The 15,582-nt window shown below is 47.4% G+C and overlaps 1 protein-coding gene and 1 pseudogene across 6 annotated transcripts; both read left to right on the top strand.

Moving 5' to 3' along the window:
• The first annotated feature begins 2,030 nt into the window (after positions 1–2,030).
• Positions 2,031–14,961, top strand: CFAP97D2 (CFAP97 domain containing 2). Of its 6 annotated transcripts, none has more exons than XM_070380674.1 (5): positions 2,031–2,160; positions 4,328–4,408; positions 5,303–5,421; positions 5,761–5,881; positions 14,424–14,961. In XM_070380674.1, exons 1-5 carry the CDS (start codon positions 2,071–2,073, stop codon positions 14,682–14,684), a joined length of 672 nt encoding a protein of 223 aa, XP_070236775.1. In that variant the 5' UTR covers positions 2,031–2,070; the 3' UTR covers positions 14,685–14,961. The 6 variants fall into 6 exon arrangements, with proteins under 6 accessions (XP_070236775.1, XP_070236776.1, XP_070236774.1 ...); XM_070380675.1 differs by having other exon boundaries at positions 5,752–5,881; positions 14,472–14,961; XM_070380673.1 differs by having other exon boundaries at positions 5,752–5,881.
• LOC138990219 (large ribosomal subunit protein eL22-like) lies at positions 9,491–14,428 on the top strand (annotated as a pseudogene).
• Positions 14,962–15,582: the final 621 nt, after the last annotated feature.

The following is a 15,582-nucleotide window of genomic DNA, read 5'->3' as shown; positions in this document are numbered from 1 at the left end:
TCCAGGCAAGAATACTGGAGTGGGTTGCCATTTCCTTCTCCAATGCATGAAAGTGAAAAGTGAAAGTGAAGTCGCTCAGTTGTGTCCGATCCTCAGCGACCCCATGGACTGCAGCCCACCAGGCCCCTCTGTCCATGGGATTTTCCAGGCAAGAGGACTGGAGTGGGGTGCCATTGCCTTCTCCACAAGACCTTACTAATAAACTCAATTTTCAAGTCAATATTGGACCAAAACACTGATTAAGGCTGAGCCAAACACACAGTCATCATGTGAATGAGCAAATCAAAAAAGGCCCTGGTATTTATTTTCTGCAGAACATATGTAGAAACTTTTACTATTAAACATTCAAATCTAGAACCATGTAAAAATTCACTACTTAAAAGCTCACAGAATGCAAAATGGTGTCATGGATCGGGTCTTGGACAGAAAAGAACATCAGTAGAAACCAGCACTGTCTCTTGCTACAAACTGAACTCTGGGCCTCCCAAGCTCTCACTTCTATGAGTGATTCCTCAATGTGTGTGGATCCTTGTCAGTGTTTCAGATTCTTCCCTCAGGACAAGCCCAGAGGAGCTCCGGACTAGCAGACTTTTCTGTTCTAATCTTGTTGAGAACATCCTAGCAACTGAAACTCAGCTCCAGCCAGGGTGGACGGGCTAGTGGGAGCCAGACCAGGCAGCTGCTGGTGACCTTTCTGTTCCTGGGGGCAGGTCCAGTTTTTCCAGGTTCTCTGCCCTGGTCCCCATCATCAAGTCAATCAAATAGCAAACGTGAATTAAGTGGTCAGGGGAGAGCAAGCCCAGGTGGACAGTTAGCACACAGCTGGAAGGGCGAGTGCAGCAAAACTATGCATTCAAAGCCCTCTAGCATCCTGTGACTTGTCCAGCTTCTGCTCTGCCCTCCATGCCTAGGCTGTCCACACAGTGTGAACAAACTGGACAGAGTGGCTTCTGCCCCAGGCACCTGGCAAGATGCTGAGGTTATAAAAAATCTCTCAGCCTGTGTGGCCAATAGGCTTCAGGAAAAGAAAGACGAGAGTCACGTAGACCCACGATTGAATGAAAAGTCTCAGATTCCCAGATTACCAGCTGCGGACTCAGTCACTAACATCAGTCCTGTGTTCCATCATTGCTAATGGCAGGTATCCACTAAGCGCCACTGACTGTGAGCTGGGTCAGTGCCTGTAACCAGGTACACAAAAATAAGTTCACAGAAGTCTTTTGACTGTGACGTGCAGGCTTTATAGGCTAAGAAATTTTAAGGAAGACTTAAAGTGCCAACTATTTTTTAGGCAGTAATTCTTACATTTATCTTCTACTGTGTGGAACCCAGTTCCTCATAATGTGCCCCTCTCCCACAGAGCTGCATGGTGAACTCCCATTCACTCACTCTGCACACAGGGTTTTATAATGGATACTGTAATGCAGTAAAGACCAGAATTCTGCAATGAAAACAGCACCGCTATTTTGTCATTAACCTGTTCCTCCAATTATGTGATCCTCAAAATTATGCATATAATTCTGACAAAGAAGAATGACTCAAAAGATAATGCTATCATCACTGTATTTCCTTTGTCTCACAGAAAACCCACTCCTAACAGAAAAAGCTGGGGAGAGAGGAGTGGCTAAAAATGGCCAAAACTTTCTGTCTCCAAGTCCACTGGAGAAAAAGTTACTGAAGATCTGCCACCTAAGCTGCAGATAAAAATATTTGGAATTGTCCAAGTTATTATAAAATTCAAAGACAGAAGAGGAAGGGACTAAGGAAGGGAAGGGGATGTGGGAGGATGCAGGGAAAGAGAGGAGGAGAAGATGGAAGGAGTTAGTTGGGGGAGAATGTCTTCACCTTGTTCCCAAGTGTGGGGCGCTGAGGTGCGCTCCTCCAAGTGGCTTCACTGAGAAGATACCCCCTGGAGGGAAGGACATTCAGTTCCTTCTGCCAAGTGCAGAGGCCACTCTCTGGTCTCTTGCCTTCCGGGAGCTTGGGTGCCATGGAGACTGTCATGTGACCCAGCAAACACAGTCGTCCAGGGCTGCACCGGACGGGCGTCCACTCTCTGTCCTGCCCGAGATGCTTGCAGGCCCCCGGCTGGCCCTTTCCCATGGCAGGGGGTACCTGCAGGGCACGTGGGAGAAAGCCTACCAGGACCACAGGAGAAAGGTAGGGGCAGGTGTGCAGAGTGGCACCTAGAAGCCACAGCTCCCCTGGAAGCCAAAGGTGAATTTTCTTTTTGGAGATGGAATAGGTGAAATGGCATATCCTTAAAAGGTGGGCCATGCCATACAATAAAAATTCCATTAAATAGACTATGGCTTCCAAGTGCCATGTTTTAGGACCATCCTTTCTCAATCATGGCATATTTCCCCTATCGAAACAACAGACTCCAGAGGGGACTGCTGCTGCTGCTAAGTCGTTTCAGTCGTGTCCGACTCTGTGCGACCCCATAGACGGAAGCCCACCAGGCTCCCCCGTCCCTGGGATTCTCCAGGCAAGAACATGGAGTGGGTTGCCATTTCCTCCTCCAATGCATGAAAGTGAAAAGTGAACGTGAAGTCGCTGAGTCGTGTCCGAGGGGACTAGGAATGGACTTCTGTTTCTGTTAAGAGAGACAGTGGTATTTCCCTCTATCTGACGCAAACGTGGGTCTCATTTGAGAAGGCGGCCCTGTGGTCCCGAGTGGCTGGGCAGTCCTCTGCCCTCGAGACCTCTCAGAGCCATCCAGGCACAGGGTGCTGGCTGGCCATCAAAGCTGAGAAACAAAGAAGCGGCTGTGTGGGAATCAGGGTGCCACAGAGTGATCTGAAGGAGTGAACCCAAGGTCCCTGCTCCTCCTGGGGTACCGCCCACCTGGGGGCAAGGTTTGCACGGCGCCTCATCACCTGGCCTTGCACCTGCGCCCCTGTGGGAGCCCCTAGGAGCCTCTTGGCTTCGCCCCAGTTCACCTCCCTTCCTGCGACCCCTGGTTCTGGAGCCTTCCCTGCTCACTGAGAACAAGGATGGGCATGCTGCCTCCCTGTCCCCCTCCTCACCTCCCCTGTCTGGGAGGGTGGCCGGTCTGGTTGCCCAGAGCATGTCGGAGCACTAAAGAGCTATGGGTGGGAAGGACTCACCCTGGTATCCCTGTGGTTCCTCTTCTGTACTCGAGTGGGGTCAGCTCTCCTCACTGCTGAGCTGAGAACCCCTGAGGGTAGGAAGGGACTCGGTGCAGCTTTAGGATGACTGGGCCCCTCCCCCAGCCCACAGCACTCCCAGAGTGAGGCCCCTCCCCATGTCTGGGCAGGGCCCCTTCTTGTCTCAGAACCTCATCTCACCCACTCATGCTAAGAAAATTACCTTAATAAAACAGAAATTGCTGCTGATATTTCCTTAACAAAAGCCCGCAGCACCTCCACCTTCCTCTGACCCCACCCTAATGGGCTTGCACCATGGCAAGAGGGCATGAGTCTGGCTCACCTCTGCCCGCTCCCACACCCTGGGTGATGGGGCATTGCGGACTGTCCAGCCTCATCTGGCCATGTCCTCTCTCTTGCCTGTCCTTCTGGGGTCCCCTTACTTCAGGGCACAAGTGCTGGTTCCCAAGCATGTTTTCCAAGACCCCTGGCCAGCTCCAGGCTCTCTTCGAAGATGCCTGCTCTGTCACCACACGGCTCTGTGGGTTCGGGTCCCAAATGCCCGGAGCTCAGGTCCTCACACTGGAAAGACGCAGTCGTGGAGCTGCCATTTCCAGATGATCAGATCAGAGGTCTCAGCAGCTGGGTATCTGTGAGCAAGTGGCTAGAATATGGGGGTTCCTTCTTATTGCAAGTGTAATACTTATGGCCCTCGTGCATTTCATCCATCACATTTTAAAATACAAATTCTTCCCTTGTTTGTACAATTTCTGATATGAAACTCTGCATGGATCATTTTGCACTTAATCAATGGCTAAGATGCGAATGCTGAAAATACTGCTGAGGCTCAGAAATTAGAGTCCAGTGGACTTGGGGACGTAATTCACTGTCTCAAAGCCGGGCAGTGCAGAGTGGAAACGTCAGCAGGTAGTTCTGTTTAACGAGATCTCATCCCACACACACTCAATTCTCTACTTGACGATGACCATGTTGGGCCATGTCTGAGGGCTGCCTGTTCCCCTCCAGGGGATGCTCAGGTTCTGAATCCAGTCCGGAGCCTCTTTCAGAACTTTCTGCCCAGGCCCACTTGGTATCTCCGATGCTGTGAGCAACAACCTGCACGTGTTTGCAGGGCCCACAGAGCAGAAGCTGCCCAACAAAGACTCAGGGTGATTGACCGGTGAGGGTGCGTAGGTCACACTGCCTGCTCTGCACAGGTACAGGAGGCCCGGCCGGTGGTGGACAGCCGCGCCCCGCCAACCCTCAGTCACCTCCGCCTGAAACTTGGCAAACTCAAGGTAAGTTTCAGTTCTACTCCAGTTACTGTTACAGCCAACACAACACAAAAAATGTCAGCTTAAAAACCCAGGAAAATGAAAAAAGCAGGCTCATAGGGAGTAAACAAGTCATGTATCAAAATAAAATGCCTCTAAGCAGCCAATTAAGCCTGTCTTGCCAGGAATGGAGCTGGTGACAACTGAACCAGAGATCTTCCTTCCCCTCGTCTCCCTGCTGACCTGGCAGGGATCCAGAAGTGGGGAGGGGGCAGGGGGGATCCACGGCAGCAATTTATTCAGCACAGATCTAGAGTAATTAATTAGCATTGTTTCTTTAAACCAGACCATTCCATGACCACCTCGAAATTTTTATTTCTTGGAGTTGAAGCCATCTGGTGAGAGCCAGCATCACATGGCTGTGCTGATCCTTACACCTCCCAGAGCAAAATGCTGCAAGCTTTCCGTGCCCCCAGCGTCAGCCTAACCGGGGAAAACAAAGAGGAGCAAATTGGCAGATCAGTAGGTTCAAAACCTGAAATAAAGTAGGAGGGCTTTCATTTCCTCTGGCCTCAGACCTTCTCTTCTTCTGAGCAGTATAACATCTCCCTCTTAAAATATAAAATGATTTCTTTTGTATTTCACTGACACAGCTCAGAGGTTTTTGAGGAATGACCTAATTTCTCCCTCCCTGTTACTTCCACTCCAAGTCTGTGAAATTTGGCCCCGCCCTCGGGTATCCCAGTTAGGACACAGGAGCCCACCAGCTGCCCAGGGAGCGACCGCAGCAGCATGAGCAGGGGAGAGGAGGCCCTGAGGCCCAGGGGCGGGGCTGCAGGCCCCCTGGACAGGGCTGGGCGCAGGGCAGCCCTGGCACGGCCCTGGCACGGCCCTGGCATGGCTGGTGTGTCTGCGCAGCTGGAGGAGGGCCGGCTGTCCGTCATCGACAGGGACAACCGTCTTCTGCTGGAGAAGGTGTCCTGCATCGTGAGGACCGGGCGGCGGACCCGCAGCGGAGCCACCTGTGTGCACAGGAGGTGAGGGGCCCCATCCACGGGCGGGACCAGACTGGGCAAGCCAGGCGCCTCCACCCCTGCAGAAAGAGAGCCTGTGCCTCCAGAGTCAGGCCGGTTCCCACCCTCAGCGGCACCTGGACGCAAGCAGCACCTATAACAGTCGCAGGCCCCGGGCCACACTGGCCCTGCCAAGCCCGTTCACTTCATTGTGAACGAGAGGGGACACTCCTGCTCAGGAAACCTTCCCGCCCAGAAGGCTCCCAGCTCCTTCTCTTGAAATGAGGATGAGAGTTGATGCCACCACAGGCTTTAACTCTCTCCATGTTTCAACATCTATGCTGTTTTTTGGAGTCTAAATAGGGAGAAAAGAGAGCAGGAACTTTGCAGCCTGAGAGAGAAAAACCCGTTCTGGAGAGGGTCACAAACTCAGCTCAGGACCCGTTCGCAACACACCTTGTGGAAGGTAGACCCGCCGGAGGAGGTACCGCATTTTTCTACTCCTTCCAACCCAGAGCTGTCTGAATTTCCCATTGCCTCCATCAGATTCACCACCTGCATGGACACACAGACTCTGCTGCTTTAGGGCATTTTACTCTATTGTCAGCAAACGTGTGCCGAGTGGTCGTAGCTTAAGAACGGAATACACAGAACAATGACTCGACTGAGGAATCTATCCACTACCTCCTCACTGAAAATGACGTGTGTGTTAGTCACTCAGTCTCGTCTGACTCTTTGCAACCCTATGGACCGTAGCCTGCCAGGCCCCTCTGTCCGTGGAATTCTCCAGGCAAGAATACTGGAGTAGGTTGCTGAATACTGGAGTGGGTTGCCTTCTCCAGGGGATCTTCCTGACCCAGGGATTGAACCTGGGTCTCCCACATTGCAGGTGTCATCTGAGCCATCAAAGAAACCTCCTTGAAAAATTATAAGGAGATAAAAATGAGCTCAGTTGATCAATTATAGGTTGTAGGAGAAACACTTGGTGAAAAGCTTCCTCAGTGGGAAGTTTTGTGACAATTCTGAAATAGCGGTCCCACGCTGCACCCAGAGAGGCGAAGGAAATTAATGATCTGAACGTGTTTCCAGATACTTTGAACTGTATACTCTCCCTTTTCATCTCGTCCTAGTTGCTGGCAAAACCATAATTCTGGATGAAAAAATGATTTTAATTTTGACCTTAATTATCCTGTTTATGAATGTCCCAATGAATCCATTTAAAGGGCTGTAAAGCCTTCACTCGCCCCGTCTGTAGACATGGCTCTGGTATTTCAGGGCCTTGCTTTCCCTTGAAATGCAGCCCATCACGGGAAACAACAGCTAGAAACCAAAGTTTAACTAAACACTTGGTGCCCAGCCTCCCCCATCCCCTGCCCCCGCAGCCTGACCCAGACCCCCGCAGGGGCCCAGCTCTGTGAGGTGGTTTCTGAGCCTGCAGGCATGTGAGTTGACTTGGCTCTGCTAATGCCTCTCTCCTCACTTGGGGGGGTTGTTGAGAAGCCCCCACCTTCCTGCCTACTTGCCTTGGACACTTCTTACAGAATCCGGAGGCATGGAAAGAACACATACATTTCACAAAGATACGTAACTTACAAGTAATCACTAATAACAGGCACACCTGCTCGGCCCTGTTCCAGGATACCACAGCATAGTGAAGGCCACGGGAAAGGGAGTCAGGTGTGTTCTGGTTTCCTAGCACGTGTAAAAGCTGTGTTCACACTATACTGTGGACTATTAAGTGTGCAGTAGCACTGTCTCTTTAAAAAGCACATTCCTTAATTAAAAACAACAACACCCTATTGCTAGAAAATGCCAGCCATCTGAGCCTTCAGTGAGTCATAGTAATGACATAGCAGATCACTTAACAAATATAATAACAATGAAAAACTTTAAAATATTGTGACAGTTACCAAAATGTGACACAAATACATAAGGTGAGCAAATGCTGTTGGAAAAATGACGTCAATGGACTTGCTGGACATAGGGTCGCCCCAAACCTTCCAGTTGTATAAAAATGCAGTAAAACAAGGTGCTAAAGCACTCAGAAAATCTAGCTTGCAATTTATATTGAAAACATGAAGAGTTCATTACAAATCTTTATTTTTAATTATAAAACTAACACTTGTTTATTGTAAAAAATAAAGTATAAAACAGTACAGAGTGGCTGAGTAAAAGGTGGGCTTCTCTCAGTTTGAACTCTCTGGAAGTGCTCATTGCCAACGTCTTGCTCGTGAGCTCTGACTTTTCTCCCGTGTAGAGTCCCCTGTTTAAACAAAAACAGCACCACATCCTACATAGTTTTCTTTCAGTTGTTCATTTCATCCAACAACAGATCATGAAGACAGTTTCATGTCAGTGTATAAAGATCTCCATTCCTTTTTAGCAGTTACAAAGTATTTTTGCACAGATATGCCCTAATTTATTTAATCAGCCCCCTAACTATAGAAATTTAGGTTGTTTCCAGGTTTTCACTATTCCACGTGAATCTATGCTAATCATCCTAGCCCATGTTATTCTTGAAACTTATATCCCTAGAAGTGAAATCATTCAATCTGAAGGTGCACACTTAACTTTTTGATGCTACTAAGCTGCCCTTGAGAAGCACCCAGCAATGTGTACGTCTCCCTGTGGTGGCTGCACCCAAAACCCCGTCCCCTCACACCCTGGCCTCCAGACTTCTGCAGAGTAACTGTCTGCACCTACCTTTGGTCAACTTCCTACTGGTGCTGTAGCCACGCGTTCCGGGAAACAAACTCACTCAGAAGGACAGTGCCGATGGCGGAGTGCAGTTTATCACACCGGCGGGCCCAGGGCAGAGTCTCCTCTCAGCCAAGGACCCCAACCAGTTTTTGTGAAAACCTTATATACCCTAAGTGTACGTGCCCAAACCCACCTCCCCAAATTCTCTGAAACTAGTCTGAACAAAGGAAGAGAAAGATACAATCAAAGTTAACCCATGATTCATACGCCTTAAGCCCAGGTAGTTACCAGTGGACAGTTATCAATAGGCCTGTGGTCATACCCCAATAGCATAACAGAATTTATGATTCTATTTGGTTACACAGATAATTAGGGTATTCTTTTAGGCAATGGAGAGTCTAGGTATGAGCCCTGTGGCTCTTCCATCCGGGGGGCCTGGTTTTCCAGTTGGTATGTCGTTTCCATAGGTGTTGGGCACAGAGCTCCAAGTCCACAGTCCAGCCCAGGATGGAGTCCTGCTTTCAAGACAGCCTGTTCTGTCTGTTTCCTCCTACACTGGTGTGTCTCCTTTAGTTTTTAACATGCATTCTCAATATTTAATTTTTCTATTATCAGTGTCACAAACATTTTTCCATTATTATTTATCATTTCACCTAGTTTATTTCTAAGTCATCAAATCTGTGACTCTTTTCCTTCATGGCATCTGGTTCTTCTGCTGTACATAGAAAGGGCTCTCTCAAGCTAAGATTGGAAAAATATTCTATGTTATCCTTAATCTTTCATAGTTTTCCTGATTCACTTTAAATCTTTAATTAATATAGAATTAAAAAAAACATGGAATTTTTGTTCAAAGTGTGAGAAAAATTTCCCCCAACTGTATTGCTTAAAAAATACCAGCGTATTATATCAGAAGCTTTTCATACTTGACACAGACTACTTTCCAGAGGGTTACAGGCTCACACCCTAGAGCACAAACGGCTCCTGGGTCCTCCTGGATGGAGAAGGGGTCACTCTGCATGACCTTCACGTGGGTCCTGGGCCTTTTCCATTAGGATGTCATATGTTTACTCCTGTGGTTTACAAGACTAACTTGTTTTTTTTTTTTTACATCATTTAATTCGTAACATTTCTGTGTCATTTTATTTCAGATGTGTATCTTTTAAGTGGAACACCATAATTCTGTTTTATGATCTAGTCCGAGTGGCTTTTCCCATCTTACCCATTCATAAATATTGACTTAAGTATTGTATCGTGTTTGCTCTCATTTCTGGCTTTCTGTTTGTTTATGTTTCCTTACTTTTTCCCCGTTTATCATTTTGTTTAGCAAATGTCAAGAAAATGCTTGGATCCTGTGCTTCAAATTCATTCTTCATTTATTTACTTTGACTCCCCTGAAACCCTCCTTTTACAAAACAGGAAACAGATAAAGCACAGGAGCAAAGGGAGATGTTAAAGCCAAACAAAGAAAGGGAAAACAGAAGCGCCTCGCAGCAGGGTTTCCTGCACTTGTTTGAAGTGTCACCAGCTGCGCTGAGTGTTTAAGTGTGGGGCCAAGGAGCTGCCAGGATAGGACAGGAACCGAAGAGGGGAAAAGCTCCCAGTTTTGACAAAGACCAGGCCCCAGGGAGCCGGCGGGCAGGCGTCCCAGTGCTGGGCTCCCGGCGAGGTCATCGCTGCTCTGTGCTTCCCTTTGTGAAAAGACAGCCATGGAAAGCACAAGGAAGCAACTGCCAGCTCACTGCCTCTGGTCCCAAGTCAGAAATGTGACCCGAGTGTCACAATCCAGACCCAAAGGCAGCTCCCTCCCAAGCGGCCCCCACACCCAGTGTGGAGTTTTCAACCTCAGCTACTGTGCAGGACGAGGGCGGAGAGACATAGGACAGAGGGACAGACGCCCGCTGCAGAACTCCCCTGCCGAGGGTCCCCTTCCCTGCCTCGAACCAGCAGGACTTTTCCTTGACAAGTCCCTGCCCTCTATCCTTGGAAACACAGGGACTTGGTCAGCATCCAGGTGGGAGCAGGGGTTGCAACAAAAAACCAAGCTATGTGAAAACTGCAGGTTTAGGGAGGAGAGAACTCTGTTATAGGACAAGAAAGTTGGAAGATGGTTCAAAGAAAGTCCAGTAGCTACCCTTGACCAGCTGTCTGAAGACTGATATCCCCTACCAAACGTCCGGTCAGCTGAGCCTGGGGCCTTTGCTGGTCAGGCACAGACAGGATATGCTGCAGTTTACATTTAAAATTCCAGAAAATATGCTCATTGACTTGGCAGAAAAAAACAGCCCTTCCTCCAGTGCCCTGATTCTTTCATCAGAGCAGCGTCTCCTCCATCTTTCTGTAGTTTTTGCTAGTTTAGATATTAACTTGCAAAGTATCTCAAATATTTTAAAGGAAAGGTTTCAACCTTTCATCTTCCTTGCACTTTCAAATCCTCACTTATCCCTAACTCCAAACTGAGAAATCACTTAACTGATTTGATAGCTTCTTATTGAGGGAGGATAAGATTTCTAAAAGATCAACCGATAAAACCCACTAGGCACCCTGGGTTTGCTGGAGCCTGCAGTCCCTAGAAGTGTGTGTTATTGTGATCTAGTGCCCCAGCCCCAAATAATCCACACACGTGACAAGGAGACAAAACAGAACAAACGCAAGCGACCCTGGAGAGCGGCAGCGCAGGGTTCTTGCAGCCACTGCAGAGGGCATGAGGCTGACGCCGAGCTCCCTCGGCCCCCGTGAGCTTCCATTGCGCCTCTGTAAAGAGAACCCGCTCCAGAACTCGTGTCAGGGTCAAAGGCTTGCAGAAAAGACTACCGCAGTGCCTGACGTTTACTTGGCAAGCGTGAAATCATGAAATGTTCTTTCCTTCTTTACTGTATGCATCTGCCACACAGGATAAAAACACTAACCAAAAAAAGCACTGACTTGGAAGGTGTACATGCCCCCCATGTTCACAGCAGCACTGTTTACAACAGCCAAGATACGGAACCAACCCAAGTGCCCATCAAAGGAAGAATGGATAAAGAACGCGCAAGATACATAGTCATGCATATAGATAGCACTCAGTCACCAAAAAGAACGAAATCTTGCCATTTGAGAAAACGTGAACGGACCTCCTGGGCATTATGCTGAGAAAAATAAGTCAGACAGACAGAGAAAAGCAAACACTGTGCAATCTGCCTTTTATGTGAAATGTAATAATAATAACAAACTCTTAGACACAGAGAACAGATGGGTGGTTGCCAGAGCTGGGGGTGGGAGGTGGGAGGTATGGGTCAGGAGGGTCAAAAAGCCTAACAAAGTAAGACAGAGCTTCGACATTACGCAAACCCAAATTCTGTTCATCTAAAATCTTTAATTAATAGCACATGAAGAGGGCTTCTTTGGCAGTTCAAGGGTAAAGAATCTGCCTGCCAATGGAGGAGACAGAGGTTCGATTCCTGGCCCAGGAAGATCCCACACGCCCTGGAGCCACAACTACTGATCCTGTGCGCCACCAGAGAGGCCACCGCAGTGAGAAGCCGGTGTACCTGAGAGCAGCCCCTGCTCACCGCAACTGGAGAACAGGCCCACGCAGCTGTGAAGACCCAGTGCAGCCGTAAATAAATACATCTGTAAAAACCTACCCTTTCTGCCTCCGCTGCCACCATGGCGCCAGTGAAAAAGCTTATGGCGAAGGGGGGCAAAAAAAGAAGCCGGTCCTGAAGTGCACTCTGGACCCATCCTGCAGAAGATGCTGGTCATGGATGCCACCAAAACCGAGCCATTTCTTCAGGAGAGGATCAAGGTGAATGGAAACGGCTACAATCTGGGCAGTGGTGTCACAACAGTCAGAAAGAAGCAAAAGCAAGATCACTGTAACTTCTGGGGTCCTTTTCCAAAAGATATTTGAAATATCTTACAAAACAATATTTGAAGAAGAATGATCTACATGATTGGTTACGCATAGTTGCTAACAGCAAAGAAGGTTATAAGCTGTGTTACTTCCAGATTAATCAAGATGAAGGAGAGGAGGAAGATGACAATTAAAACTCAATCTAGAATATTTGTATAAGTTCTTAAATAAAATTTATCAACCCCCCAAAAAATTTTTTTAAAGAACACATGGTGGGCAAGTGGGACTTTAAGATATTTGTCCACTTCAAGGATTTTATAATCTTGGTGTGTGTGTGTGTGTGTGTGTGTGTGTGCGTACTGGAAATAAATGAATGATGAAACATTAGGAGATGGTGTCGTTAAGATTATTTCAATTCTTACATGAGAAGATTGAACTAGGAACTGGGTGACATTTTTACTCAGGTGACTGAATTTAATTATTATATAGTCTTGTATTATCATTCAATGTGTTTTATGAGAGCCTACTACTTACCAAGCATTCAGCATCCATCAGGGATTTATTATTTTAGGCTTATAGTTAAAGGTGAAAGAGAACACAATAGGTCCTAGTTAAAGGTTTTAGCCATTTAAGATAATGGGGAAAAGAACAGAGTGGCTTTTTAAAAATGCATTTTTAATTGAAGGATAATTGCGATATTGTGTTGGTTTCTGCCAAACATCAACATGGATGAGCCATAGGTATACATATGTCCCCTCCCTCTTGAGCTTCCCTCCCACCTTCCACCCCATCCCCCTCTGCTTATTTAAGCCACAGGATTCCATCAATGTGTTGACTGAGGTGGCTCTTCTACCTGCCAATAAGTTTTGGGAACATCTTGTGATCATGCAGGCTATCCCTTGATGGGTTGTGTGCCTGATTACTCTTTAACCATATCATGCAAATAAAAACTGTAAGAATTCAACTCCTAGTATTTCACGTGAGACTTTGTTTTGCACCCTGTGGTCCCCCTGACACACGCAGTGTGCAAGGCCAGGGTGAGCAGACATGCTCCAGGGCAGGACATGACTGAGAGCCTTCATTCTCTCCTCTTCCGAGTCCTAGTGCGTCCACAGCAGAGAAAGCAGCCCTCATCTACCCTTTCCCTGAGAGACCTGGATGACTAGGTCCCACTGCCGCAGTCTCTATCCAAGGGCAGTCCCCAACACAGCCTTTCAGGGAGGGATGAGGGAAATAACAGAAAAAAGAAAACTTCTGGGATGTGGCTGACTTTCTAAAGGCCCAGCACCTTACAACACCAAGCCAGAAGGTTCAAAGTGAAATTGTGGAAGTACCAGTCTAGTATAAAAGTACTTTGACCCATTTCAGAAAGATTTTCAACAATACAATTGACATAGCAAAAGATCATGTGTTTATTTAGATATTTCTCCAAAGAGTATGGACAAATGGCTAAGAAACCCATGAGAAGATGCTCAATACAATTAGGGGAATGCAAGTCAAAACCACAATGAGAACTCACTCCACACCCACCAGGTGACTAAAATCAAAACACAGAAGACAGGAGTTGAGGCGGGCTGTGGTGATGGGATGTGAAATTGTGCAGCCAACCTAGGAAACAGTCTGGCCTCTAAAGTTAAGCACAGATTTACCATATCACTTAACAATTCCACTCTTTGGTATATACCCAAGAGAATTAAAAACACATGTCCACACAAAAAGTTGTACAAGAATGTTCCATCAACTGATGAACAAATGAACAAAATAGGATACAACCACACTATAGAATATTATGTAACCATGAAAAGGAATAAGGGACTTCCCTGGTGGCTCAGACAGTGAGGAATTTGCCTGCAATGCAGGAGACCTGGGAGTAAAGTTCTATACATGCCACATTGCAGATAAACATTGAGACATTCTGCTCAGTGAAAGAGGCCCGATACAAATGGCCACACAGCGTGTGATTCCACTTCTATGAAACGCCCAGAATGACCAGTCCGTAGAGACGCAAAGTAGATTCGTGGGTGCCAAGGGCTGGGGAGGAGAACTGGGAGCCGTAGCTGCATGTGGCCCTTTGGGTCGGAATGACGAAAGTTTCCTAAAATTGGATTTGGGGACGACTGCACAATGTAGAATATACCAAAACCCCTGAAAACACAGCTTGAAACAGTGAATTTTATGTTATACAATTGTGTCTCAATAAGGCTGTTATTTTTGTAAAGAGGACCAGGAAGATCCCCTGGAGGAGGGGATGGCAACCCATTCCAGTATTCTTTTCTTGCCTGGAGAATACTCTGTAGAGTAGAAGAGCCTGGCTGGCCACAGTCCATATGGTCATACAGAGGCAGACATGACTGAAGCAACTTAGCATGCACACAAGGTATTTTTTTTTTAAGGTTATATAATTAATTCTAAATAAAGTAGAATTGTCAATGAATTTAAATACTTCATTTCCCAAGTGTTCTAGAAAACTGACATTTTACAGTCTTTACCTAAGGAAAGTGTTTGTTTCCAACATGTATTTTTGATCCCACGGGAACTGAAGCTGAAGTTCAGCGAGGCCACCTCCTGGACCCAAAAGATGAAGTGGAGGGGAGGACTCAGAACAGAGGAGGAGAGAAGACGCGCCAGAAGCAGCGGTGGACAAGCGGCAAGGCCGGCACGGCCTCCTGGGGCAGCCCCCGTGCTCAGGGACGCTGCCCCCCACCCTGGCCAGGCCTCCTCACCTTATCACGCAGGGACAGCCACACGCGTGTGAGTCAGCATCCCAACTGTGTGTGTTCACAGGATGTCTGAGCAGATGATGCAGCAAAACTATTTTCTGTGCTTCTAGGGCTGATAGCTGAAAACAAATTATGCAGAGTAATACTGGGAGCTAAAGGCTTTTGAATTGGATTTTTCTCTCTAGTTAGGAACACATACTCTGTTACCATATTTTGTGTTGTTGTGGATTGCACCTGTTTATAATTTTCAGATGTATTTGTATAATTTGCCTTAAAGGTCTGTGATTATCACTTTAACAAATATCTAAATAAATCAGATTAAAACTACTCAATGTGATGAAATTACACCCAGATCCCAAGACACAGACCCTAAGAAGTAAGAGCAATCAGTAGGTCTCAGTTAGAGACCTGTGCATGTGTGCATGTGCCAGGCCCTGGGACAGGCCTGAGGCTCCAGACGAGAAGGTGGATGTGGTCTCGCTTCCCAGAGCTGGACCCTTGCGAGCATCATGGCACATAACACTTGGCTGTATTTAGCTCATACTGCAGGTTTAGGTAGAATTCTCCACTGAAATAAAAGAGGAGAACTGGGAGCTCACATCACCCCTTCCTGCACAAACCCTTGAAGATCCACGGCCCGTCTCCTCTCAGGCCTCCATGTGCACGTGGAACCACCCAGGCTCCTCCCTGCTCCCAGCACACACGCCCTTCAACAACGGTGTTTAAAATCATAGCCTGGAGTCAGACAGACCTGGATGTGAGTTTTGACCCTTCAGAGGATTTTCTGAGTGACTGTGAGAAGATTACTCAGCCTCTCTGAACCCCCATCGGCAGAGAGAGCTGGTGCTAGAACCTGGCCCAAGACTGAATTTGGCCTTCATTATGTTAGGGGGAATCCTCAGAACCCATGCAAGCTGTCCACACCCCTTCCCT

This window comes from Bos mutus, chromosome 12, assembly GCF_027580195.1.
Source record: "Bos mutus isolate GX-2022 chromosome 12, NWIPB_WYAK_1.1, whole genome shotgun sequence".
Taxonomy (NCBI): Eukaryota; Metazoa; Chordata; class Mammalia; order Artiodactyla; family Bovidae; genus Bos; species Bos mutus.
Note: the sequence above shows the minus strand (reverse complement) of the source record. Positions and strands in the feature narration are given on the sequence as shown.